Below are 26,979 nucleotides of genomic sequence, written 5' to 3'. Positions count from 1 at the left end.
TCTCATTGGTGTGAACTTGCTGGTGTTGCTTCAGATCCCCAGAGGTTTTAAAGCTCTTCCCACAGTCAGAACATTTAAATGGTCTCTCATCAGTGTGATATCGCTGGTGTGTCAGTAGGTTGGATGACCGAGTGAATCCCTTCCCACACACGGAGCAGGTGAATCGTCTCTCTCCTGTTCTCTCCAGCTGGTGTCCCTTCAGCTCCTGGGACATTTGAAAGCTTTTCCCACAGTTGGAATGTTTCACCGGCCTCTCCCCAGTGTGAACTCGCTGGTGTGCCAGCAGATTCGAGGACCGAGTGAATCTCTTCCCACACACGGAACAGGTGAACAGAATCTCTCCTGCTCTCTCCAGCTGGTGTCTCTTCAGATCCTGGGACCTTTTAAATCTCTTCCCACAGACAGAACATTTAATCTCATCACTGTGAACAAGCTGGTGTCTCAGGAGGGTGGAAGAATGAGAGAATCACTTCAAAAACACGGAGCAGGTCAAAGGTCTCCCATCGGTGTGGACAAGCTGGTGTCTCAGCAGCATGGAGGGTGCAATTAATCCCTTCCCACACACGGAGCGGGTTAAAGATCTCTCCCTCATGTGAACTTGCTGGTGTATCATCGAAGTGGATGGCTGAGTGACTCCCTTCCACACACGGGGCCCGGGTTTCCCCCAGTGTGTAGGCACTGGTGTCGCTTCAGGTATTTGTAGATTTTGAAGCTCTTTCAGAACATTTAAACGGTCTCTAATCAGTGTGAACTCACAGGGGTGCCAGCAGATTCAAGGAGCGATTGAATCAGGTCCTGATGAATCGCGTAGCTCTGTCAGAATTTGATGTGATGTTTGGTTTGAGCTTCCTGTCTGTAAATGCTCCACTTCTAAAACCCTGTAAAAGGAGTGTAGAAAGGGTAAGGGGGAAGCATGAATTTTATTTGGCTAATATTGCCTCAAAGAACAAACAGGGCAGAGCCGGTCCCACTGGTGTCCAGCCATGCCCACAATAACCAGCGGGCCAGAAACAGCCCAATCCACCTCACTGACTTGGCCCTGAAGTCAAATCAAGTCTCATCAAAGTCTCATCAAATGACATCCTTTGTGACTGTGACAAAGGTAAACTATCCCTCCTCATCCTTCGTGACTTGTCTGCAGTCTTTGACACGGTTGACCACTCCATCCTTCTCCAATGCCTCTCCACCATCATCCAGCTGGGTGGGACTGCACTCGCCTGGTTCCATTCTTATCTATCGAATCGTAGCCACAGAATCACCTGCAATGGCTTCTCTTCCCGCTCCCGCATCGTTACCTCTGGTGTCCCCCAAGGATCTATCCTTGGGCCCCTCCTATTTCTCATCTAAATGCTGCCCCTTGGTGACATCTGAAAACACAGCGTCAGTTTCCACATGTACGCTGATGACACCCAGCTCTACCTCACCACCACTTCTCACGACCCCTCCACGATCTCTAATCCAGTTCTGGGTGAGCAGAAATTTTCTCCAATTAAATATTGGGAAGACTGAAGCAATTGTTTTCGGTCCCTAGCCACTGACTCCATCCCTCTCCCTAACATCTCTCTGAGGCTGAACCACACTGTTCACAACCTCGGTGTCATATCTGACCCTGAAATGAGCTTCCGAACACATATCCGCAGCATAACAAAGACCGCCTATTTCCACCTCGGTAACATGGCCCGTCTCCGCCCTTACCTCAGCTCATCCGCTGCTGAAACCCTCACCCGGGCCTTTATTACCTCGAGATTCGACTATTCCAACGCACTCCTGGCTGGCCTCCCACATTCTACCCTATGTAAACTTGAGGTGATCCAAAACTACCCGTGTCGTAACTCAACGCCAAGTCCCGTTCACCCATCACCCCTGTGCTCGCTGACCTACATTGGCTCCCGGTTAAGCAGTGTTTCGATTTCAAAATTCTCATCCTTGTTTTCAAATCCCTCCATGGCCTCGCCCCTCCCTATCTTAGTTATTCCCTTCAGCCTCACAACCACCCGCCGCCCGCGATAGAATCACAGAAAAATTACGGCACAGAAGGAGGCCATTCGGCCCATCTTGTCCATGCCGGCCAATTAAGTGCTATCCACACTAATCCCACTTTCCAGCACTTGGTCCGTAGTCTTGTAGGTTATGGCACTTCAAGTGCACATCCAAGTACTTTTTAAATGTGATGAGAGTTTCTGCCTCTACCACCCTGTCAGGCAGTGAGTTCCAGACCCCCACCACCCTCTGGGTGAAAACATTTCTCCTCAACTCCCCTCTAAGACTCCGACCAATTTCTTTAAATCTACGACCCCTGGTTGTGGACCCCTCTGCCAAGGGAAATAGGTCCTTCCTATCTCGGCACCTCAGAATTTTATACACCTCAATCAGGTCTCCCCTCAGCCTCCTCGGTTCCAAAGAAAACAACCTCTTCCCCCCTGAGACATCTGCGTTCCTCCAATTCTGCCCTCTTGAGCATCCCTGATTATAATCGCTGCAGCATCAGTGGCCGTGTCTTCTGTTGCCTCGGCCCGAAGCTCTGGAATTCCCTCCCTGAACCTCTCCGCCTCTCTTTCATAGAAAATAGGAGCAGGAGTCGGCCATTCGGCCCCTCGAGCCTGCTCCGCCATTCAATGAGATCATGGCTGTTCAAAACCCACCTCTGTGACCAAGCTTTTGACCATCTGCCCTAATTTCTCCTTCTGTGGCTCGGGGTCACATTTTTCAATGTCTTACAATACTCCTGTGCAGCGCCTTGGGACGATTTCCTACGTTAAAGGCGCTATAGAAATACAGGTTGTTGTTGTTCCCATTGTTGGAGGTGAGCTCTGAACAGGCCCCGCCCCCTCCCCCTACTCCGCATGCGCCGCTCCAAGGTGAGCGCAGGCTCTGAACAGGCCCTGCCCCCTCCCCCTACTCTGCATGCGCCGCTCCAAGGTGAGCGCGGGCTCTGAACAGGCCCCACCCCCTCCCGTACGCCTCTCCAAGGTGAGCGCAGGCTCTGAAAAGGCCCCGCCCCATCCCCCTACGCCTCTCCAAGGTGAGCGCAAGCTCTGAAAAGGCCCCGCCCCCACCCCCTACTCCGCATGCGCCGCTCCAAGGTGAGCGCAGGCTCTGAACAGGCCCCACCCCCTCCCCTACTCCGCATGCGCCGCTCCAAGGTGAGCGCGGGCTCTGAACAGGCCCCGCCCCATCCCCCTACGCCTCTCCAAAGTGAGCGAGGGCTCTGAACAGGCCCCGCCCCTCCCCCTACACTGCATGCGCCGCTCCAAGGTGAGCGCGTGCTCTGAACAGGCCCCGCCCCACCCCCTACTCCGCATGCGCCACTCCAAGCTGAGCGCAGGCTCTGAACAGGCCGCACCCCCTCCCTTACTCCACATGCGCCGCTCCAAGGTGAGCGCAGGCTCTGAACAGGCCCCGCCCCGATCCCCTACTCCACATGCGCCGCTCCAAGGTGAGCGCAGGCTCTGAACAGGCCCCAACCCCTCCTCTACTCCGCATGCGCCGCTCCAAGGTGAGCGCGGGCTCTGAACAGGCCCCGCCCCATCCCCCTACTTCGCATGCGTCTCTCCAAAGTGAGCGTGGGCTCTGAACAGGCCCCGCCCCTCCCCCTACACGGCAGGCGCCACTCCAAGGTGAGCGCGGGCTCTGAACAGGCCCCGCCCCCACCACCTACTCCGCATGTGCCGCTCCAAGCTGAGCGCGGGTTTTGAACAGGCCCCACCCCCTCCCCCTACTCCGCATGCGCTGCTCCAAGGTGAGCGTGGGCTCTGAACAGGCCCCGCCCCCTCCCCCTACTCTGCATGCGCCACTCCAAAGTGAGCGCGGGCTCTAAACATGCCCCGCCCCCTCCCACGACTCCGCATGCGCCGCTCCAAGGTGAGCGCGGGCTCTGAACAGGCCCCGCCCCCTCCCACGACTCCGCATGCGCCGCTCCAAGGTGAGGGCGGGCTCTGAACAGGCCCCGCCCACTCCCCCTACTCCGCATGCACCGCTCCAAGGTGAGCGCAGGCTCTGAACAGGCCCCTCCCCCTACTCCGCATGCGCCGCTCCAAGGTGAGCGCAGGCTCTAAAGAGGCCCCGCCCCCTCCCCCTGCACCGCATGCGCCGCTCCAAGGTGAGCGCGGGCTCTGAACAGGCCCCGCCCACTCCCCCTACTCCGCATGCACCGCTCCAAGGTGAGCGCAGGCTCTGAACAGGCCCCTCCCCCTGCACCGCATGCGCCGCTCCAAGGTGAGCGCGGGCTCTGAACAGGCCCTGCCCCCTCCCCCTACTCCGCATGCGCCGCCGGGCCCCGCTCCCGAGGATGAGCCGTTACCACGCCTGCGCAGGGCCTCGCATTCTGGGGAAGGCCCGGGCAACCGCGAGAGTCCGGATCACCGGCGGAAAGTGAGTTTTATCAGGGTTTTTTATATATAGCGGAGAGAAGCGCAGGCGGGGAGATAAATAAAAAGAAAATACAAACCGCACCATCCCAGCGCCCTCCCGGCACCGAGCGGAGCGGATTGAGCCGCCGCAGCCCCTTGTCTTCTGCAGGGAGCCGGACTGGGGCACGTCACCAACTCCACGGCGGTGACTGACGGGAGCTCCGACCAATAGGGAGAGAGCGGGCGGAGCTTGGAGGACTGAGGTGGCGGCAGGTCCTCCAACCAATCGGGGTGTCCGAGGGGCGGGACTTCCGCCGCCTGCTTCTCCCGCTGCTGAGACAAGTGGAATGCAGCAGAGGGCGCTCTTCTGAGTTTGGGGCTCAGGCCTGTTAGTGGAGCAGTGCAGAGGGAACTTTACTCTGCACTGGGCTTTACTCCCTCAGCACTGCACTGGAGGGGCAGCACAGAGTTTTAGACTCGAGTCTCTGGAGTGGGACTTCAACCCACAACCTTCTGACTCAGAGGAGAGAGTGCTGCCGCCTGAGGCACGGCTGACACTCTGTATCTAACCCGTGCTGGACCTGCCCTGGGAGTGTTTGATGGGACAGTGTAGAGGGAGCTTTACTCTGTATCTAACCTGTGCTGTACCTGCCCTGGGAGTGTTTGATGGGACAATGTAGAGGGAGCTTTACTCTGTATCTAACCCGTGCTGTACCTGCCCTGGGAGTGTATGATGGGACAGTGTAGAGGGAGTTTTACTCTGTATATAACCCGTGCTGCACCTGCCCTGGGAGTGTTTGATGGGACAGTGTAGAGGGAGCTTTACTCTGTATCTAACCCGTGCTGTACCTGCCCTGGGAGTGTGTGATGGGACAGTGTAGAGGTAGCTTTACTCTGTATCTAAACTGTGCTGTACCTGCCCTGGGAGTGTGTGATGGGACAGTGTAGAGGGAGCTTTACTCTGTATCTAACCTGTGCTGTACCTGCCCTGGGAGTGTTTGATGGGACAATGTAGAGGGAGCTTTACTCTGTATCTAACCCGTGCTGTACCTGCCCTGGGAGTGTGTGATGGGACAGTGTAGAGGGAGTTTTCCTCTGTATATAACCCGTGCTGCACCTGCCCTGGGAGTGTTTGATGGGACAGTGTAGAGGGAGCTTTACTCTGTATCTAACCCGTGCTGTACCTGCCCTGGGAGTGTTTGATGGGACAGTGTGGAGGGAGCTTTACTCTGTGTCTAACCTGTGCTGTACCTGCTCTGGGAGTGTTTGATGGGACAGTGTAGAGGGAGCTTTACTCTGTATCTAACCCGTGCTGTACCTGCCCTGGGAGTGTTTGATGGGACAGTGTAGAGGGAGCTTTACTCTGTATCAAACCCATGCTGTACCTGCCCTGGGAGTGTTTGATGGGACAGTGTAGAGGGAGCTTTACTCTGTATCTAACCCGTGCTGTACCTGCCCTGGGAGTGTTTGATGGGACAGTGTAGAGGGAGCTTTACTCTGTATCTAACCCATGCTGTACCTGCCCTGGGAGTGTTTGATGGGACAGTGTAGAGGGAGCTTTACTCTGTATCTAACCCATGCTGTACCTGCCCTGGGAGTGTTTGATGGGACAGTGTAGAGGGAGCTTTACTCTGTATCTAACCCGTGCTGTACCTGCCTTGGGAGCGTTTGATGGGACAGTGTACAAGAAGCTTTACTCTGTATCAAACCCATGCTGTACCTGCCCTGGGAGTGTTTGATGGGACAGTGTAGAGGGAGATTTACTCTCTATCTAACCCGTGCTCTACCTGCCTTGGGAGCGTTTGATGGGACAGTGTACAAGAAGCTTTACTCTGTATCTAACCCGTGTTGTACCTGCCCTGGGAGTGTTTGATGGGACAGTGTAGAGTGAGATTTACTCTCTATCTAACCCATGCTGTACCTGCCTTGGGAGCGTTTGATGGGACAGTGTACAAGAAGCTTTACGCTGTATCTAACCCGTGCTGTACCTGCCCTGGGAGTGTTTGATGGGACAGTGTAGAGTGAGATTTACTCTCTATCTAACCCATGCTCTACCTGCCCTCATGAGCAAATTTGGCTAGGGTAAATAAAATCAGAGAGTTAAATGCGTGGCTCAAAGACTGGTGTGGGAGAAATGGGTTTTGCTTCTTGGGACACTGGCAGCAGTACTGGGACAGGAGAGAGCTGTTCCGTTGGGACGGAGTTCACTTGGCCAGTGTTGGGACTAGAATCCTGGTGAATCGAATAACTAGGGCTGTAGAGAGGGCTTTAAACTAATTAGTGGGGGGGAGGTTTCAAGAGAGCGAAAAATAAAAATGTCAGCGGAGAAGGCAATAGAGCAAGGTAGCAGTGGAGGAATTAAAAACCAGAGCGTGTCAGGAAGGGACAGAATATATAAAGATAAAGGTAAAGTTGTAAAGGGGGTAAAAGCAGGAATAAATTGTCACAAAACATATTTTAAAGTTCTTTATCTGAAAGCACGCAGCATTCGTAACAAAATAGATGCGTTGACGGTACAAATAACTACACATTGGTATGATCTGGTGGCCATTACGGAGACATGGCTGCAGGGTGACCATGACTGGCAACTAAACATTGAGGGGTATTTGACTATTAGGAAGGACAGCCAGGAAGGAAAAGGAGGTGGGGTGGCTGTGTTAATAAAGGATGGAATCACTGCAATAGTGAGAAATGATATTGGGTCAAAGGATCAGGATAGTGAAACGGTTTGGGTGGAAATAAGGAATAATAAGGGGAAAAAGTCACGAGTGGGCGTAGTCTATAGGCCTCCTAACAGTTGCAACTCTATTGGTCGGAGTATAAATCAGGAAATAGTTGGGGCTTGTAATAAGGGAACAGCTATAATCATGGGAGATTTTAACTTTCATATTGACTGGACAAATCAAATTGGGCAGAGCAGCCTTGAGGAAGAGTTCATAGAGTGCATTAGGGACGGGTTCCTTGAGCAGTATGTTACTCAAACAACCAGGCTCTCTTGAAACCTCCCCGCCACTAATTAGTTTAAAGCCCTCTCTACAGCCCTAGTTATTTGATTCACCAGGATTCTAGTCCCAGCACTGGCCAAGTGAACTCCGTCCCAACGGAACAGCTCTCTCCTGTCCCAATACTGGTGCCAGTGTCCCAAGAAGCAAAACCCATTTCTCCGACACCAGTCTTTGAGCCACCCATTTAACTCTCTGATTTTATTTACCCTAGCCAAGTTTGCTCATGAGGGCAGGTAGAGCACGGGTTAGATACAGAGTAAAGTTCCCTCTACACTGTCCAAGGCAATCTTAGATCTGGTCCTGTGTAATGAGACAGGATTAATAAAAAATGTCCTAGTAAAGGATCCCCTTGGAATGAGTGACCATAACATGGTTGAATTCCAAATTCAGTTGGAGGGTGAGAGAGTTGGATCTCAAACCAGCATACTAAGCTTAAATAAAGGAGGCTATGAAGGTATGAGAGCAGAGTTGACTAAAGTGGACTGGGAAAATAGATTAAGGTGTAAGACGGTACATGAGCAGTGGTGTACATTCAAGGAGATATTTCACAACTTTCAAGAAGAATATATTCCACTGAGGAAAAAGGGGTGTAAAAGAAAAGACAGCCATCCGTGGCCAATAAAGTAATAAAGGATAGTATCCGACTGAAAACAAGGGCATATAAAGTAGCCAAATCTAGTGGGAGGATAGAAGATTGGGAAGTATTTAAAAGCCAGCAAAGAATAACTAAAACATTAATTAAGAAAGGGAAGATAGATTATGAAAGTAAACTAGCAAAAAATATAAAAACAGATAGCAAGAGTTTCTACAGTTATATAAAAAGAAAAAGGGTGGCTAAAGTGAATGTTGGTCCCTGAGAGGACGAGACTGGGAAGTTAGTAGTGGGGAACATGGAGATGGCAAAAACGCTGAACAAATATTTTGTATCAGTCTTTACAGTAGACGACACTAAAAATATCCCAACATTGGAGAAACAGGGGGCTATGGGGGGGAGGAGCTAAACACGATTAAAATCACTCAGGAGATGGTACTCGGTAAGATAATGGGACTTAAGGCGGATAAATCCCCTGGACCTGATGGCTTACATCCTAGGGTCTTGAGACAGGTAGCGGTGGGGATTGCGGATGCATTGGTGGTAATTTTCCAAAACTCCCTAGATTCAGGCAAAGTCCCAGCAGATTGGAAAACTGCTAATGTAACGCCCTTATTTAAAAAGGGAGGTAGACAAAAGGTTGGAAACTATTCACCAGTTAGCCTAACATCTGTGGTTGGTAAAATGTTGGAGTCCATTATTAAGGAAGCAGTAACAGGACATTTGGATAAGCATAATTTAATCGGACAGAGTCAGCATGGTTTTATAAAGGGGAAGTCATGTTTGACAAATTTGCTCGAATTCTTTGAGGATGTAACAAACAGGGTGGATAAAGGGGAACCAGTGGATGTGGTGTATTTGGACTTCCAAAAGGCATTTGACAAGGTGCCACACAAAAGATTACTGCACAAGATAAAAAATCATGGGATTGGGGGTAATATACTGGCATGGGTGGAAGATTGGCCATCTAACAGAAAACAGAGAGTTGGAATAAATGGTTCATTCTCGGGTTGGCAATCAGTAACTAGTGGTGTTCCGCAGGGGTCAGTGCTGGGACCCCAACTCTTTACAATCTATATTAACGATTTGGAGGAGGGGACCGAGTGCAACATATCCAAGTTTGCCGACGATACAAAGATGGGAGGGAAAGCAGTGAGTGAGGAGGACAGAAAAAACCTGCAAAAGGACATAGACAGGCTAAGTGAGTGGGCAGAAATTTGGCAGATGGAATATAATGTTGGAAAGTGGGAGGTTATGCACTTTGGCAGAAAAAATCAAAGAGCAAGTTATTATCTAAATGGAGAGAAACTGCAAAGTGCTACAGTACAAAGGGATCTGGGGGTCCTGGTGCATGAAACACAGAAGGTTAGTATGCAGGTACAGCAGGTGATCAGGAAGGCCAATGGAATCTTGGCTTTTATTGCAAGGGGGATAGAGTATAAAAGCAGGGAAGTCTTGCTTCAGTTATACAGGGGACTGGTGAGGCCACACCTGGAATATTGCGTACAGTTTTGGTTTACATATTTAAGAAAAGATATACTTGCTCTCGAGGCAGTTCAGAGAAGGTTCACTCGGTTGATTCCGGAGATGAGGGGGTTGACTTATGAGGAAAGGTTGAGTAGGTTGGGACTCTACTCATTGGAATTCAGAAGAATGAGAGGCGATATTATCAAAACATATAAGATTGTGAGGGGGCTTGATCGGGTGGATGCGGGGATGATGTTTCCACTGATGGGTGAGACTAGAACTAGGGGGCATAATCTTAGAATAAGGGGCTGCCGTTTCAAAACTGAGATGAGGAGAAACTTCTTCACTCAGAGGGTGGTAAATCTATGGAATTTGCTACCTCAGATGGCTGTGGAAACTGCGACATTAAATAAATTTTAAACGGAGATAGACAGTTTCCTAACTGATAAGGGAATTAGGGGTTACGGGGAGCGGGCAGGGAAGTGGACGTGAGTTTAGGTTCAGATCAGCCATGATCCTATTGAATGGTGGAGCAGGCCCGAGGGGCCATATGGTCTACTTCTGCTCCTACTTCTTATGTTCTTTTTCTCTTCACATATCTATAAAAGCTTTTACAGTCAGTTTTTATGTTCCCTGCAAACTTACTCTCATATTCTATTTTCCCTGCAAACTTACTCTCATATTCTATTTTCCCCTTCTTAATTAATCCCTTTGTCCTCCTTTGTTGAATCCTAAACTGCTCCCAATCCTCAGGTTTACTGCTTTTTCTGGCCAATTTATATGTCCTCTCCTTGGATCTTATGCTATCCCTAATTTCCCTTGTTAGCCACGGTTGAGTCACCTCTTTTGTTTTATTTTTATGCCAAACTGGGATGAACAAATTCTGTAGTTCATCCATGCGGTCTTTGAATGTTTGCCATTGCCTGTCCATCGTCAACCCTTTGAGTGACATTCCCCAATCAATCCTACCCAACTTGCTCCTCAGACCATCGTAGTTTCCTTTATTTAAATTTAGGACCCTAATCTCTGAGTCAACAACTTCATTCTCCATCTTAATGAAACATAGAAACATAGAAGATAGGAGCAGGAGCAGGCCATTCGGCCCTTCGAGCCTGCTCCGCCATTCAACGAGATCATGGCTGATCATCCAAACCCTACCACCCGGTCCCTACACCGACAGCCATCCCACGCAAGCCCTATCCCCGTAACCCCACGTATTTAATCCCCCCTAACACTAAGGGCCAATTTTTATCATAGCCAATCAACCTAACCCGCACATCTTTGGACTGTGGGAGGAAACCGGAGCACCCGGAGAAAACCCACGCAAACACGGAGAGAATGTGCAAACTCCACACAGGCAGTCACCCGAGGCCGGATTTGAACCCGGGTCCTTGGCGCTGTGAGGCAACAGTGCTAATTCAATCATATTATGATCACTCCAACCCAAGGGGCCTCATGCAACAAGATTGCTAATTAATCCTTTCTCGTTACATAATACCCAGTCTAAGATGGCCTGATCTCTGGTTGGTTCCCTCGTCATATTGGTCCAGGAAACCATCCCGTAAACACTCAAGGAATTCCTCCTCCACAGTAGAGGACATGAGATGGGGGGAGGGAGTCCCTTTAAATGTGGAGGAGGTGGGTGTCCCTTTAAATGTGGCGGGGTGGATGTCCCTTTAAATGTGGAGGCGGTGGGTGTCCCTTTAAATGTGGAGGGGGTGTGTGTCCCTTTAAATGTGCAGGGTGTGGGTGTGGAGTTTGCACATTCTCCCTGTGTCTGCGTGGGTTTCCTCCGGGTGCTCCGGTTTCCTCCCACAGTCCAAAGATGTGTGGGTTCGGTTGATTTGGCTATGATAAATTGACCCTTCGTGTTAGGGGATTAAATACGTGGGGTTACGGGGATAGGGTGGGATATGTGTCGGTGGCCTCTATCTGCACTGTGGGGATTCTGTGTGTGGATGGGTGTCCCTTTAAATGTGGAGAGGCGGGGCCGCGCATGCTCATTTGGCCCCAACACAAAACGAGGCTGCCAGTGCGCCTGCGCGGGGCCTCTGAGGAGAAGACGGAAGTTGGCCCGGGGAAGAGGCGGAATCAGCGGCCGGGGTAAAGTAAAGTGCTGGGGAATCGATTTAAATCGAGGTGAAGGGGGAGCGGAGAGCGAGATTATAAAGAAAAATACCAGAAAAAGCAAACCTGAGAGTCGGGCGGGCGGGACCTCCGTGGACACCGAACAGAGCGGTTTCATCCGCGCGGAGTGAGCCGGAACAATGTGATTCTGACTGACGGGAGCGCTGACCAATAGGAAGAGGGCTGAGCTGGGAGGACTGAACTGGGCGGCCTGGTCCTCCAACTAATGGCGGCGCGGTAAGGGGGCGGGACCTTCCTCCCAGGCGCTGAGGCTGTGGCCCGATTGTGACGTCATCACAGGAAGAGGCCATTCCGAGAAGAGGCTGCGGCCACTCAATCCGCTCCGCTCGGTGCCGGGAGGGCGCTGGGACGGTGCGGTTTGTATTTTCTTTTTATTTATCTCCCCGCCCGCGCTTCTCTCCGCTATATAAAAAAAAACCTTCATAAAATTCACTTTCCGCCGGTGATCCGGACTCTCGCGGTTGCCCGGGCCGACCCAGAATCCGAGGCCCTGCGCAGGCGCGGTAGCGGCTCAACTTCGGGAGCTGGGACCGGTGGCGCATGTGGAGTAGGGGGAGGGGGCGGGGCCTGTTCAGAGGGGGAGGATGATTGACAGGGGCCCAGGGTGTGTGCTGAGCATGCGCGGTGCGGGCCGGGCGCCTGTGGAGCAGGGGAGGGCGGGGCCATGGGGCGCATGCGCGGGGTCAGCTGCAACTTTAGAGTCACAAAGGGACCGAGTGTCTTCAAATCTCTCCCCTCCTCTTCTAATTTCCTGCAAAACCAGTTTATAAAAGTCATCACTGAAAGTACATAGAAGATAGGACCCGGGCCCAGGGCCTGATTGACGGGAGCTTCCGACCAATAGGGAGCGAGCGGGGCGGGGCTGGAGGAGCGAGCCAGCGGCGGGTCCTCCAACCAATCAGGGAGCCCGAGGGGCGGGACTTGCGCCAGCTGATTGTGACAGAGGAGACTGACGGGAGATTTAATTTAAATTGATTTAATTTCCCGCCTGCTCCAACCGCCCACCCTGCAACGTCACGACGTCGCCGGCGTGCACTGACTGACACTGAGCTCTCCACCAATGAGCGAGGGGAGGCGGAGTCTGGAGGACCGACCGAGGTGCTTTGGTCCTCCAACCAATCGCGGCGAAGGGGGAGGCGGGACCTGGGATCGGCCCGCCGCCATTTTGTAAAGCGGCCTGGTCAGAATCTGTGATCCTGGGAAAGTTTGTTTTTAATGTTCTTTTCACATTTTACAGCTCAAACTAATTTTATTTTACAGAAGATATTTGTTTTAAACATAGAAACATTGAAGATAGGAGCAGGAGTAGGCCATTCGGCCCCTCGAGCCTGCTCCGCCATTCAATGCGATCATGGCTGATCATAAAAAAAGCAGTTTGTTTTTAAATTGATGAAACAGAAACAAGAAACCCTGTGGAGCAAATGTGAGTAAAAATACTTCTTCTCCCTTAATTAATTTTTTAAATATTAATTTTCTGGGTTTTTAATTATTCATTTCACTTTATTAAGAGAAATATGGGAGTGGTGGGGGTTCTCTTAAAGGGACAGGCGCTCTCTTTTTCTGAGGTTTTCATTAAAGGGACCGCGTCCCCATGGATGACCGATTTTAAAGGGACAGCGTCTCCCTTTTTATATAATGTATATATGTAAGAGACTGACATTTAAAGTAGGGCTAATCCCCTGCTCCCGTGAGTGCTTGGCGAGAAATCAGGTGCTGTTTGCACTCGCCCCCTCCCAATTTTCTGCCAAGGGACAGAAAGCAGAGAGTAGTGGTGAACGGTTGCTTTTCAGACTGGAGGGAGGTAAACAGTGATGTTCCCCAGGCGTCGGTATTAGGACCAATGTCCCCTCTAATTTCTTTTGAGGTGCATGGCCCCTTTAACGGGCTGCACGGCCCATTCAAATTTCCGCGCATGCGCGTTTAATCCATTTATAGTGCGGTGAGCCGGCTGCGCGGGACCTCCAGACCGCTGCGTGGCCGCGCAACTTAACGTGAACATTGATTCGGACCACTGCTTTTTTTTTATATATATTAATGACCTGGACTTGGGGATCCAGGGCAAAATTTCAAAATTTACAGATGACACGATACTCGGAAATGTAGCAAACAATGAGGATAGTAACAGAATTCAGGAGGATGTAGCCAGACTGGTGAAATGGGCAGAAACGTGGCAGATTAAATTTAATGTAGAGAAGTGTGAAGTGATTCATTTTGGTAGGAAGAATGAGGAGAGGCAATATAAACTAAATGGTCCAGTTTTAAAGAGGGTGCAGGAACAGAGAGGCCTCGGGGTGTATGTACACAAATCTTAGAAGGTGGCAGGACAAGTTGAGAAGGCTGTTAAAAAAGCATACAGGATCCTTGACTTTATTAATAGAGGAATAGAGTACAAAAGCAAGCAGGTTATGCTAAGCCTTTATAAAACACTGGCTAGGCTTCCGCTGGGCACCACACTTTAGGAAGGATGTCAAGGCCTTAGAGGGTGCAGAAGAAATTGACGAGAATGGGACCAGGGATGAGGGACTTGAGTTACGTGGAGAGACGGGAGAAGCTGGGGTTGTTCTCCTTAAGCAAAGAAGATTAAGAGGAGATTTGATAGAGTTGTTCAAAATCAGGATGGATTTTGAGAGAGTAAATAAGGAGAAACCGTTTCCAGTGGCTGAAGGGACAGAAACCAGATTTAAGGTGATTGGCAAAAGAACCAGAGGTGACATGAGGAAACAGATTTTTACACCAAGTTGTTGTGATCTGGAATGCGCTGCCTGAAAGGGCGGTGGAAGCAGATTCAATATTATAATTCAAAAGAGATTGAGATAAATACTTGAAGGGAAAACATTTACAGGGCTTTGGGGAAAGAGCAGGGGGAGTGGGATTAATTGGATCGCTCTTTCAAAGAGCCGGCACAGGCACGATGGGCCGAATGGCCTCCTTCAGTACTGTATCATTCTACACAGACACACACACATACAGTCAGACAGACACAGATACTCACTAAAATACAGTCAGACCCACACTCACATTTTTTCTGCATGAAGTTTTATTATTAATTTCAAAGACTTTGCGAAAAAGGTGGGAATGGTGGGCGGAGGGCTCTTAAAGGGACAGGGACTCTCCTTTTCAATGTGATTTTCATTAAAGGGACTGAGTCCCTCCTTGCCTGTGGAGGACCAATTTTAAAAGGACAGCGTCTCGAAATCAGGTGCTGTCTGCGTGTGAACCACCTCCTCCCAATTTCCTGCCAAGCGATCCCTGCGGGCACCCCTCCACTCTAGGAGTGGCTCCTAGAATCATACAGCACAGAAGGAGGCCATTCAGCCCATCGTGCCTGTGCCGGCTCTTTGAACGAGCTCTCCATTTAGTCCCACTCCCCTGCTCTTTCCCCATAGCCCTGAAAATGTTTCCCCTTCAAGTATTTATCCAATTCCCCAGTGAAGGTTATTATTGACTCTGCTTCCACCGCCCTTTCAGGCAGCGCATTCCAGATCACAACAACTCGCTGCGTCAATAAAATTCTCCTCACCTCGCCTCTGGTTCTTTTGTCAATGACCTTATATCTGTGTCCTCTGGTTACCGACCCTCCTGCCACTGGAAACAGTTTCTCCTTATAAGCTACAGCTATACAAAGCCCTGGTTGGACCCCAGAGAGTCACAGAGTCATAACGGCACAGAAGGAGGCCATTCGGCCCATCGAGTCCGTGCCGGCTCTCTGTAGGGCAATCCAGTCAGTCCCACTCCCCCGCTCTATCCCCGTAGCCCTGCAAGTTTATTTCCCTCAAGTGCCTATCCAGTCTCCCCTTGAAAACATTGAGTGTCTCCGCTTCCACCACTTCCGTCGGCAGCGAGTTCCAGGTCCTCGCCACTCGCTGCGTAAAAAAGTTTTCCCTCACATCCCCCCTGTATCTCTTGCCCAAAACCTTAACTCTGTGTCCCCTAGTCCTTGTACCATCAACTAGTGGGAACAGCCTTTCCCTGTCTAGCCTATCCAAACCTGTCATAATCTTGTACACCTCGATCAAATCACCCCTCAACCTCCTTTGCTCTAATGAAAACAAATCCAGCTTCTCCAACCTGTCCTTGTAGCTAAGATCCTCCATCCCCGGAACCATTCTGGTAAATCACCTCTGCACCCTCTCGAGGGCCTTCACATCCTTCCTAAAGCGTGGTGACCAGAACTGGACGCAATACTCCAGTTGTGGCCTAACCAGCGCTTTATAAAGGTTCAGCATAACTTCTCTACTTTTGTACTCAATACCACCTCCTTCACCTGGCACCTTCCCATGCAAGCGCAGGAGATGCAACACATGCCCTTTTACCTCCTCCCTTCCCACTGTCCAGGGCCCCAAGCACCCCTTCCAGGTGTAACAGCGATTTACGTGTACTTCTTGCAATTTAATATACTGTATTCGCTGCTCACGATGCGGTCTCCTCTACATTGGCGAGACCAAATTCAGATTGGGTGACCGCTTTGCGGAACACCTCCGTTCAGTCCGTACGGGTGACCCTGAGCTTCCGGTCGCCTGTCACTTTAATTCACCGCTTCACTCCCACTCTGATCTCTCTGTCCTCGGCCTATTGCATTGCTGCAATGAAGCTCAATGTAAGCTCGATGAACATCACCTCATCTTTCGATTGGGCACTTTGCAGCCTGCCAGACTCAACATTGAGTTCAACAATTTCAGATAATTATCCCTGACCTCATTCTTCATGCAGTATGATTTTTGCCACTCCCATTTGCAACATTTTATCTTTCCTGCCTCTTACAAAAGTACAGGATGTTCTTTCTATTTCTTCCTCCCCTCCTAACCCCCCCCCCCGCCCCCTGTCCCTGCACCTGCTTAATATCTGTTACATCTCCAGCTTTTTCCAGTTCTGATGAAGGGTCCCAGACCTGAAACGTTAACTCTGTTTCTCTCTCCACGGATGCTGCCTGGCCTGCTGAGTATTTCCAGCATTTTCTGTTGTTATTTCCTCTATTTATGAAGCCCAAGATCCCATATGCTTTGTTAACCACTCTCAATATGTCCCGCCACCTTCAGGGACCTGCGCACAGTAACTCCCAGGAACTCCCTGGAGCACTGTGTACAGTTCTGGGCACCGCACCTCAGAAAGGATATACTGGCCTTGGAAGGAGTGCAGCACAGATTCACCAGAATGTTACCCGGGCTCCAAGGGTTAGATTATGAGGGAGAGATTACATAAACTAGGCTTGTGTTCCCTGGAATCTAGAAGGTTAAGGAGTGATTGAGGATTTTAGGATTTTGAAAGGAATTGGGAGAGTAGATAGAGAGAAACTTTTTCCGCCGGTGGGGGAGTCGAGGACAAGGGGACATCACCTTAAAATCAGAGCCAGGCCATTCAGGAGAGAAGTTGGGAAACACTTCTTCACACAAAGGGTGGCAGAAGTGTGGAACCCTCTCCCACAGAAAGCAGTCGATGCCAGCTCAATTAATCATTTTAAATCCCAGAGCCACAGATTTTTGCTAGACAAGGGAGCAAAGGGATATGGAGCCAAGGCAGGTGGGTGGAGTTAAGACACAGATCGGCCATGATCTCATTGAATGGCGGAACAGGCTGGAGGGGCTGAATGGCCTCCTCCTTTTCCCATGCTCCTATTTACTCTATCAAAACCCTTCCTGTTTTGAACACCTCTATTAAATCTCCGCTGCACCTTCTCTGCTCCAAGGAGAACAATCCCAGCTTCTCCAGTCTCTCCACGTAACTGAAATCCTCTGTGTATTTGTCATGGTGCAGCAGGCTATAGCAAACAGCTTTCTTAAGAACATAAGAAATAGGAGCAGGAGCAGGCCATTCGGCCCTTTGAGCCTGCTCCGCCATTCAATAAGATCATGGCTGATCTTCTACCTCATCCCCACCTTCCCGCCCGATCCCCATATCCCTTGATTCCCCATGAGTCCAAAAATCTATCGATCTCAGCCTTGATTATACTCAATGACTGAGCCTCCACAGCCCTCTGGGGCAGAGAATTCCAAAGATTCACCACCCTCTGAGTGAAGAAATTTCTCCTCATCTCAGTCCTAAATGGCTGACCCCTTATTCTGAGACTGTGACCCCTGGTTCTAGACTCCCCAGCCAGGGGAAACAGTCTCCCAGCATCTACCCTGTCGAGCCCTGTAAGAATTGTAGATGTTTCAATGAGATCACCTCTCATTCTTCAAAATTCATGGGAATATAGGCCCAGTCTCCTCAATCTCTCCTCATAGGACAATCCCCCCATCCCAGGAATCAGTCTGGTGAACCTTCGTTGCACTCCCTCTAAGGCAAGTATATCCTTCCTTAGGTAAGGAGACCAAAACTGTACACAATACTCCAGGTGTGGTCTCACCAAGGCCCTATATAATTGCGGTAAGACTTTACTCTTATACTCCAATCCTTTTGTAATAAAGACTAACGTACCATTTGCTTTCCTAATTGCTTGCTGCACCTGCGTGTTAAGTTGAGAAATGATAAAGGCAAGAAGTCACTTGTGGGAGTGGTGTACAGGCCCCCTGACAGTAACCACACGGTAGGATGGAGTATAAAGGAAGAAATAATGGGAGCTTGTCAGAAAGGTATGGCTATAATCATGGGGGATTTTAATCTACATATAGACTGGAAAAATCAGATGGGCAAAGGTAGCCTAGATGAGGAGTTCATAGAATCTTTTTGGGATAGTTTCTTAGAACAGCACATTCTGGAGCCAACCAGAGAGCAGGCTATACTAGACCTGGTATTGTGCAATGAGATAGGATTAATTAATGACCTCATAGTGAAGGCGCCCCTAGGTAGCAGCGATCATAATATGATTGAATTTTACATTCAGTTTGAGGGAGAGACGAGTGGGTCCAAGACTAGTATTTTAAACTTAAATAAGGGCAATTATGAGGGCATGAAAGCAGAGCGAGCTAAAGTGAACAGGCAAATTAGGTTAAGGGAGAGGTCAATAGAGTTGCAGTGGCAGACATTTAAGGGGATATTTCAGAATACACAGAATATATACATTCCAACGAGAAAGAAAAATTCCAAGGGGAGGACCCACCATCCGTGGTTAACTAAAAAAGTTAAAGATAGTATCAGACTTAAAGAAAAAGCATATAATTGTGCAAAGATGGCTGGCAGGTCAGAAGATTGGACAGAATATAAAAAACAGCAAAGAATGACAAAGATTAATAAGGAGAGAAAAATGAGAGTACCAGAGAAAGCTAGCTAGAAATATAAACACTGATAGTAAAAGTTTCTATAGATATTTAAAAAATAAAAGAGTTAACAAAGTGAGCGTTGGTCCTATAGAAAGTGAGTCTGGGGAATTAATAATGGAAAATAAGGAGATGGCAGTTGAATTGAACAGGTATTTTGCATCGGTCTTCACTATAGAGGATTCAAGTAACATCCCAGAAATAGCTGTAAATCAGGAAATGGAAGGGAGGGAGGAACTCCAGAAAATTACAATCACCAGGGAAGTGGCCCTAGAAATACTAGATGCATTGCTGGTCATCTTCCAAAATTCGATAGACTCTGGAACAGTTCCCATGGATTGGAGGGTAGCTAATTTTACCCCACTATTCAAAAAAGGTGGTAGAGAGAAAACGGGGAATTACAGACCAGTAAGCCTGACATCGGTAGTTGGGAAAATGCCAGAATCCATTATAAAAGATGTAACAGCAGAGCACTTGGAAAACAGTGACAGGATTGGACAAAATCGACATGGATTTACAAAAGGTAAATCGTGCTTGACTAATCTACTGGAATTTTTTGAGGATGTAGCTGGTAAAATAGATATGGGAGAACCAGTGGATGTGGTGTATTTGGACTTTCAGAAGGCTTTCGATAAGGTCCCACATAAGAGATTAGCGTGTAAAGTTAAGGCTCATGGGATTGGGGGCAAGGTATTGAATTGGATAGAGAACTGGTTGGCAGACAGAAAGCAAAGAGTTCGAATAAACGGCTCTTTTTCCGAGTGGCAGGCAGTGACTAGTGGGGTACCGCAGGGATCGGTCCTAGGACCCCAGCTGTTCACAATATATATTAATGATCTAGACGAGGGAACTAGATGTAATATCTCCAAGTTTGCAGACGACACAAAGCTGGGTGGGCGTGTGTGCAGTGAGGAGGATGCTGAGAAACTCCAGGATGATTTGGACAGGTTGGGTGATCGGGCAGAAGCATGGCAGATGCAATATAATGTGGATAAATGCGAGGTTATCCACTTTGGTGTCAAAAACAGGAAGGCAGATTATTATCTGAATGGCAATAGATTGGGAGAAGGGGAAGTGCAACGAGACCTGGGTGTCCTTGTGCACCAGTCGTTGAAGGTAAGCATGCAGGTGCAGCAGGCGGTTAAGAAGGCAAATGGTATGTTGGCCTTCGTAGCGAGAGGGTTCAAGTACAGGAACAAGGATGTCTTGCTGCAGTTGTACAGGGCCTTGGTGAGGCCACATCTTGAGTATTGTGTGCAGTTTTGGTCGCCTTATCTGAGGAGGGATGTTCTTGCCATGGAAGGAGTGCAGCGAAGATTCACCAGACTGATATCTGGGGTGGCAGGAATGACGTGTGAGGAGAGATTGGGTCGATTGGGCTTATACTCGCTGGAGTTTAGAAGAATGAGAGGGGAGCTCATTGAAACTTATAAAATTCTAACAGGACTAGACAGACTTGATGCAGGAAGGATGTTCCCGATGGTCGGGGTGTCCAGGACCAGGGGTCACAGTCTAAGGATAAGGGGTAAGCCATTTAGGACAGAGATGAGGAGGAATTTCTTCACCCAGAGAGTGGTGAACCTGTGGAATTCTCTGCCACAGAAGGCAGTGGAGGCCAATTCATTAAATATATTCAAGAAGGAGTTCGATATATTTCTTAAGGCTAAAGGGATCAAGGGATATGGGGAGAAGGCAGGGACAGGATACTGAGTTTGGATGATCAGCCATGATCTCGTTGAATGGCGGAGCAGGCTCAAGGGGCCGAATGACCTACTCCTACTCTATGTTTCTATGTTTCCCTCACTGATTGCGGCTCTTCACCAACACCGACTTTACAAAGAAAGCCCCGTGCGGCAGCCTGGAGCTCGGGCCCAGCGCACAGGCGCGGGGGAGGATGATTGACAGGGGCCCAGGGTGTGTGCTGAGCATGTGCGGTGCGGGCCGGGCGCCTGTGGAGCAGCTGAGGGCGGGGCCATGGGGCGCATGCGCGGGGTCGGCCACAACTCAGTGCGGCGGCCGGAGTGCTTTCTGGAGCGCGGGGCCTTGTCGGGATTGCAGCCGCCGTTACTGTTGATCTTTTCAACCAACTTGTGCAGCAGCTGGGGCCTGAAAATCAGCTTCACTGCCCCTGGGCTGGGAAAGGGGGACATGAGACAACATTCTCCCTCTTACCCCCTTTCTAAACTCCTTTTACAGAGTTTTAGAAGTGGAGCATTTACAGACAGGAAGCTCAAACCAAACATCACCACAAGATCTGACAGAGTTGCTCAATTCATCAGGACCTGAATATCATCGGCCTTTACACATGGAAGGAGAGAGCAGTGATCGCAGTGCAGACAAACTGCACACATGTTCCCTGTGTGGACTCGCCTTCAGCCGATTGCCTGCCTTGGCGAGACACGTGCTCCGTCACACCGGGGAGAAACCGGGTAAAGGTGGGGATGGTGGGAAGGGATTCAGTTCCCCGTCTACGTCAGAAGTTCATCGGCGCAGTCACCCCGGAGACAGTCCGTTCACCTGCTCCGTGTGTGGGAAGGGATTTATTTATTCATCCCACCTGCTGAGACACAAGCTTGTTCACTCTGATGAGAAACCATTTAAATGTTCTGACTGCGGGAAGAGCTTCAAATACTCCGGGCATGTGAAGGAACACCAGCATGTTCACACCGATGAGAAACCATTTAAATGTTCCGACTGCGGGAAGAGCTTCAAATACTCCAGGGATCTGAAGGAACACCAACTTGCTCACACCGATGAGAGACCATTTACATGTTCCGACTGTGGGAAGAGCTTCAAATGCTCCAGGTATCTGAAGCAACACCAGCTTGTTCACACCGATGAGAGACCATTTACATGTTCTGACTGTGGGAAGAGTTTTAAATGCTCCGGGACTCTGACCAGACACCAGCGAGTTCACACCGGGGAGAGGCCATTTCCCTGCCCCTGCTCAGTGTGTGGGAAGGGATTCACTTACACATCCCACCTGCTGAGACACCAGCTTGTTCACACTGATGAGAGAGTGTTTAAATGTTCTGACTGTGGGGAGAGCTTTAAAAGCTCCAGGGTCCTGAAGCGACACCAGCTTGTTCACACTGTTGTGTAGCGCAGGGCCCTGTAGACAGCTTGGGTGACATGAACGTGGAATGGATGAATGTTTTATAAATTCTTGTACTGCTGTTTAATCTTTCAATCTGTTGTGCTGATGATTCCCTTGATTTGACTGTTAATGTTATTTTTGTTTTTCTCCTTATCACAGGCAATTGCCTATTAAAAGTCAACCATCACAACCAATAAAACATGTAACATAACCAAAAAAAGTTTAAAGGAAACTTAAATTAAATTAAAATTCTATTTTCGGTGGTGATGATGCACGCCAGTCCCTCCGGTACCCACCGGTCACGGAAGGCCTCGAGCGCACCGGTGGACTGTTCATGTTATTACATTGAATGTACAGCACAGAAACAGGCCATTCGGCCCAACTGGTCCATGCCGGGGTTTATGCTCCACACGAGCCTCCTCCGACATATCCTCCGATGTTTATCTGGCTTCTCCTTAAATACATCTATGTTGTTCACCTCAACTACTCCCTGTGGTAGCGAGTTCCCCATTCTCATCACTCTCTGGGTAAAGAAGTTTCTCCTGAATTCCCTCCTGGATTTATTAATGACTTATATTTATGGCCCCATAAATATGATGAGATTCTGTTAAGCTGCCCAGTATGTTGTTGTACTTTGTCTTTTTCTGATGAATGAAACATTACTGAGCCCCTGTACCCGTGTTATAGGATGAAGTGCCAGACAAGTGAAGGCACAACGTCTGGGTGTGAATCTAATAATAACCTCACGGACCGTATAGGTGTGTTAACCAGACGGGCTTGTGGTTATAGTCTGGTCACAGATGGACTAAATTCCCTGAATTAGCAGGAGTTCAGGAGGCGGTCAACAGACAGGTCCAAACAATCCCATTTCCTGAGCGGTAACCAAGCTTGTGTACAAGAACAGGCCACTTAAGCCATTGTCAATTGGAACAGACTCGAGAAGATCGCGCGCGAATCCACTGTACTTCTATTCTCCAGATTGAGGGAATTATCACCCGATCTGTGTTATGCAGCGCTCTTAATAAAGCCTGGAGAGACAATTTGTGTTCTTGTGAGCTTGATTATCTGGTGTCCGAAGCCCTGGGACTCCCGATCATTAGAGTCAACCTCAGTGTGTGGAAAGGGATTCCCTGGTATATCCCACCCGCTGACACACCAGAGTGTCCACAGTGTGACTGCGGTGGGTCGATTCCACTGTTTCCGATGCCTTTAATCACATCCAGGACTGAACCATGTTAATTCAGGCAACTGGGGCTTGTTAATGTTAAAACCCCAATAACTGGGCTGGATTTAAAGATTATTCCCTGTTCTCAGTACTAGTGAGCAGAGAGAAGCTGATGTTATAGAATCATAGAGCACAGTAGGATGCCTTTCGGCCCATCGTTCTGGTGCCGGCTCTTTGAAAGAGCGATGCAATTAGTCCCACTGCCCTGCTCTTTCCCCACAGCCCTGCAAATTCCTGCTTTTAGTATATATCCAATTCCCTTTTGAAAGTTACTATTGAATCTGCTTCCACCTCCCATTCAGGCAGTGCATTCCAGATCACCACAATTCGCTGTATAAAAAAAGTCTCCTCATTTCCTCTCTCGATTCTTTTGCCAATGATCTGAAATCTGTGTCCTCTCGTTACCGACCCTCCTGCCAGTGACAACAGCTTCTCCTTGTTTGCTCGATCAAATCCCCTCATAATTTTGAGCACCTCAATCACAGCTCCACTTAACCATCTCTGCTCCAAGTTATATTGCCAGTGTTTTGTGAATTGTTGCTGTGATCGAGGTGCTGGATGTCCGTGCCTGGGGAATGGGACATTCTATCCTCGTGAGCACCGAGTGTCAGCACCCAGCAATCTCTGGTCAGGGACTGTCTTTTTAAACTGCCTCACCTGAGCTTTTTGACTCCCTGATTTCATTCTTAAACATTTCAGAGTTTTTGCAGGGTGACCAAGGCTGAACAGATAAATGTGAGGTATTACATTTTGGGAGGAAGAATGGGGAGGTCACTTATCACTGGGAGGGTGCGAGTCTAGGTGGGGTAGAAGAACAAAGGGATCTCGGAGTACAAATACACAAATCACTAAAAGTTGCGACACAGGTTAGCAAGGCCATAAAATAAGCAAACCAAGCACTAGGGTTTATTTCTAGAGGGATAGAATTGAAAAGTAGTGAAGTTATGCTAAACCTGTATCGAACCTTGGTTAGACCACACTTAGAGTACTGCGTACAGTTCTGGTCGCCATATTATAAAAAGGATATAGAGGCACTGGAGAGGGTGCAGAGAAGATTTACAAGGATGATACCAGAAATGCGAGGGTATACATATCGGGAAAGGATGAACAGGCTGGGTCTCTTTTCTCTTGAAAACAGACGGCTGAGGGGTGACCTAATAGAGGTCTTTAAAATTATGAAAAATGTTGATAGAGTGGATACAGAGAGAATGTTTCCACTTGTGGGGAAGAGCATAACTAGAGGCCTCAATATAAGATAGTCACCAAGAAATCCAATAGGGAATTCAGAAGAAACGTCTTTACCCAGAGAGTGGTGAGAATGTGGAACTCGCTGCCACAGGGAGTGGTTGAAGCGAATAGTATCGATGCATTTAAGGGGAGGCTAGACAAGCATATGAGGGAGAAGGGAATCGAGGGTTATGCTGATAGATTTAGATGAGGAAAGACGGGAGGAGGCTCGAGTGGAGCATAAACACCGGCATGGACTGGTTGGGCCGAATGGCCTGTTTCTGTGCCGTATATCCGATGTCATCCTATGTCAAGTATCCCAGCTGGCTTAGCTCCAGGCACTTTAGCTCAGTGGGCAGCACTCTCACCTCTGAGTCAGAAGGTCGTGGGTTCAAGTCCCAGTCCAGAGACTTGAGCATAAAAACCTAGGCTGACACTCCAGTACTGAGAGAGTGCTGCACTGTCAGAGGTGCCGTCTTTCGGATGAGATGTTAAACCGAGGCCCCCATCTGCTCTTTCAGGTGGACGTAAAAGATCCCATGGCACTACATTGAAGAAGAGCAGGGGAGTTCTCCCCGGTGTCCTGGGGCCAATATTTATCCCTCAATCAACATCACTGAAATAGATTATCTGGTCATTGTCACATTGCTGTTTGTGGGAGCTTGCTGTGCACCAATTGGCTGCTACGTTTCCTACATTACAACAGTGACTACACTTCAGAAGTACTTCATTGGCTGTAAAGCGCTCTGGGACGTCCTGAGGTTGTGAAAGGTGCTATATAAATGCAAGTCTTTCTTTCTCAGCAAGAGGGTGAGTGTCAGTGGTTGGAGGGAGGAGCTCAGTGTTGTCACTGGGTGGACACAGACAGATTGAAGCTAAAAGACGGAGAATGCTGCAGTTTGGAACGATAACACCCAAAGTCAGGAGATGAGCCCTTTGCCTAGATAAGGGAGGTGGTTGCTCGGAGACCCACAGACCTAATAACACTGCAAACTGCTCAGGCAGCAGACTTGTTGCAACATGTGAGGTCACGAGTGAGTTGGTGCCCAGACAACAGAGCCTTGGGCATTCCTGAGAGAGACAAACTGGTTCTGTAACCGGGAGAACAGTATGAGGGAGTCACCCTACGTGGGACGGCTCGTCTGAGGTGTTAACACAGAGTCAGCTTGGGAATGGGATGATCAATGAATCATAGAATCATAGAAATTTGCAGCAAAGAAGGAGGCGATTCGGCCCATCTTGTCCATGCCGGCCGACAAAGAGCTATCCACCCTAATCCCACTTTCCAGCACTTGGTCCGCAGCCTTGTAGGTTACGGCACTTCAAGTACATATCTGTTAGGGTGAAAATTATATAGCTTAAAGCAGCAACATAAAGAATTAAAGAATGTATTGTAAGAAGTGAACTTGTAAATAAGAAACAAGACAAAACAAACTCAGCTTAAGACGGGGCGGCTGAGCTCGGGACACAAACTGTAATTCCCCCTTAGGCTTTACAACATTCGCTGCCCTCATTTTGTGTTAAATTCACAAAGCTTCCATCTTTGTCCCATGAGGATTCCCCATAGTATGTCTAAGTGCTGTTGTGGTGGGCAAGGGGCAGGAATTAACTGTTTGTGTCTGTTCCCATTAAAACCATTGTGCTTGACATTAATTGAATTGAGGAATAGTCGACATTTTTAAGTAGTTTCTTGCCAGATTGAGGGTAGGCAAGATAATTGATAGAAGGCCTCCAATCAAATTACATCAGTGCCCTTCAGCCAGTCAGATTAATGTGTTCAAATGAGGCAAAATAAAATGAACAGTTATTGAATGTGGGAAACACTAAATATTTCACATTTATTCAGTGGTGCAGCCTTCTGCAAACTATTTGCTGGAAGCCCTTTGGATGTATTAATGTAATTCTACTATTCTATAATGCAGAGTCGATGAATCAGAATTGTGAGTATTGATGAATTACAGTAATTGGTAGCTGCAAAACTGCCCATTTTGTAATTAACCATTAAAAAGTGCCCAAAGTTCTGGAAGGTTCCATATCATTTTATGTTGCCAAACTAGTATCCTGTGAGGACCGGGGAGTTGTTGCTGGGGAGCGAGATTGGGTGAAGACACCTGTGTGTAATATTTTGCGAGAATGTATAAAAGAAGTTTCAATACCTTGTTGCTAAGGGAACGTGATTGGGTGAGGACAGGAGAATTGTTGCTGGGGGAGAATGTTGTCAATTTCTGTCCTGGACTCTCAGTGATGGCTTTTGGAAACTCCTTTCACAGGCTGTGAGAAGGGCAGGATTGACAGACGGGGAAACACAAACCAAACTTCACATCGAGATCTCAGAGAGTCACTCCATTCGTCAGGACCTGAAATTCATCGGCCTTTTGAGTGTGGAAGGAGAAATGTTTGGGAGGTAAGTAGCACGGAGTCCAGTTCTACGGAGTACTGCGTCTACAGAGTGCTTAACTCGGGAATTGGGTGAGTGAGCGAATTCGATGAGGTGGGGGTAAGAGGGGCTGCTTGATACGTGAAAAAATATAAACAACTAGGGTTTAATTAGGACTGTGGGCTAAGTTACAGTAAAGATCTAAAGCATAAAACTAAATGTAATAAATTAAACAAGGTTATTACCTAGATTAAAAACTATTAATGGACAATTGGGTATTTCAAAACTTGAAAACCTAA

At 48.8% G+C, this 26,979-nt stretch overlaps 1 protein-coding gene across 2 annotated transcripts; it reads left to right on the top strand.

The window, feature by feature from the left end:
* Positions 1 to 11,394: 11,394 nt before the first annotated feature.
* Positions 11,395 to 22,766, top strand: LOC147083157 (uncharacterized). 2 transcript variants are annotated; one of them, XM_085980221.1, is made up of 3 exons: positions 11,428 to 11,516; positions 12,822 to 12,984; positions 20,951 to 22,759. In XM_085980221.1, the coding sequence occupies exon 3, from the start codon at positions 21,060 to 21,062 to the stop codon at positions 21,855 to 21,857; it is 798 nt and encodes a 265-aa protein (XP_085836347.1). In that variant the 5' UTR covers positions 11,428 to 11,516; positions 12,822 to 12,984; positions 20,951 to 21,059; the 3' UTR covers positions 21,858 to 22,759. The 2 variants fall into 2 exon arrangements, with proteins under 2 accessions (XP_085836346.1, XP_085836347.1); XM_085980220.1 differs by lacking the exon at positions 12,822 to 12,984 and having other exon boundaries at positions 11,395 to 11,516; positions 20,951 to 22,766.
* Positions 22,767 to 26,979: the final 4,213 nt, after the last annotated feature.

The sequence above is a fragment of the Somniosus microcephalus genome, unplaced genomic scaffold, assembly GCF_052327205.1.
Source record: "Somniosus microcephalus isolate GS21.2 unplaced genomic scaffold, FLI_Smic_1.0 scaffold64, whole genome shotgun sequence".
In the NCBI taxonomy this organism is placed as follows: Eukaryota; Metazoa; Chordata; class Chondrichthyes; order Squaliformes; family Somniosidae; genus Somniosus; species Somniosus microcephalus.
The sequence above is the reverse complement of the archived record's forward strand: the minus strand, read 5'-3'. Positions and strand labels throughout refer to the sequence as shown.

Excerpts from the sequence above, each read along its gene's own strand:
- LOC147083157 (XM_085980220.1), top strand. The coding sequence starts at position 11,410 with ATGCTCATTTGGCCCCAACACAAAACGAGGCTGCCAGTGCGCCTGCGC. Across the intron at positions 11,517-20,950 it reads AGGCGGAATCAGCGGCCGGG|AGTTTTAGAAGTGGAGCATT; the intron begins GTAAAGTAAAGT and ends CTCCTTTTACAG.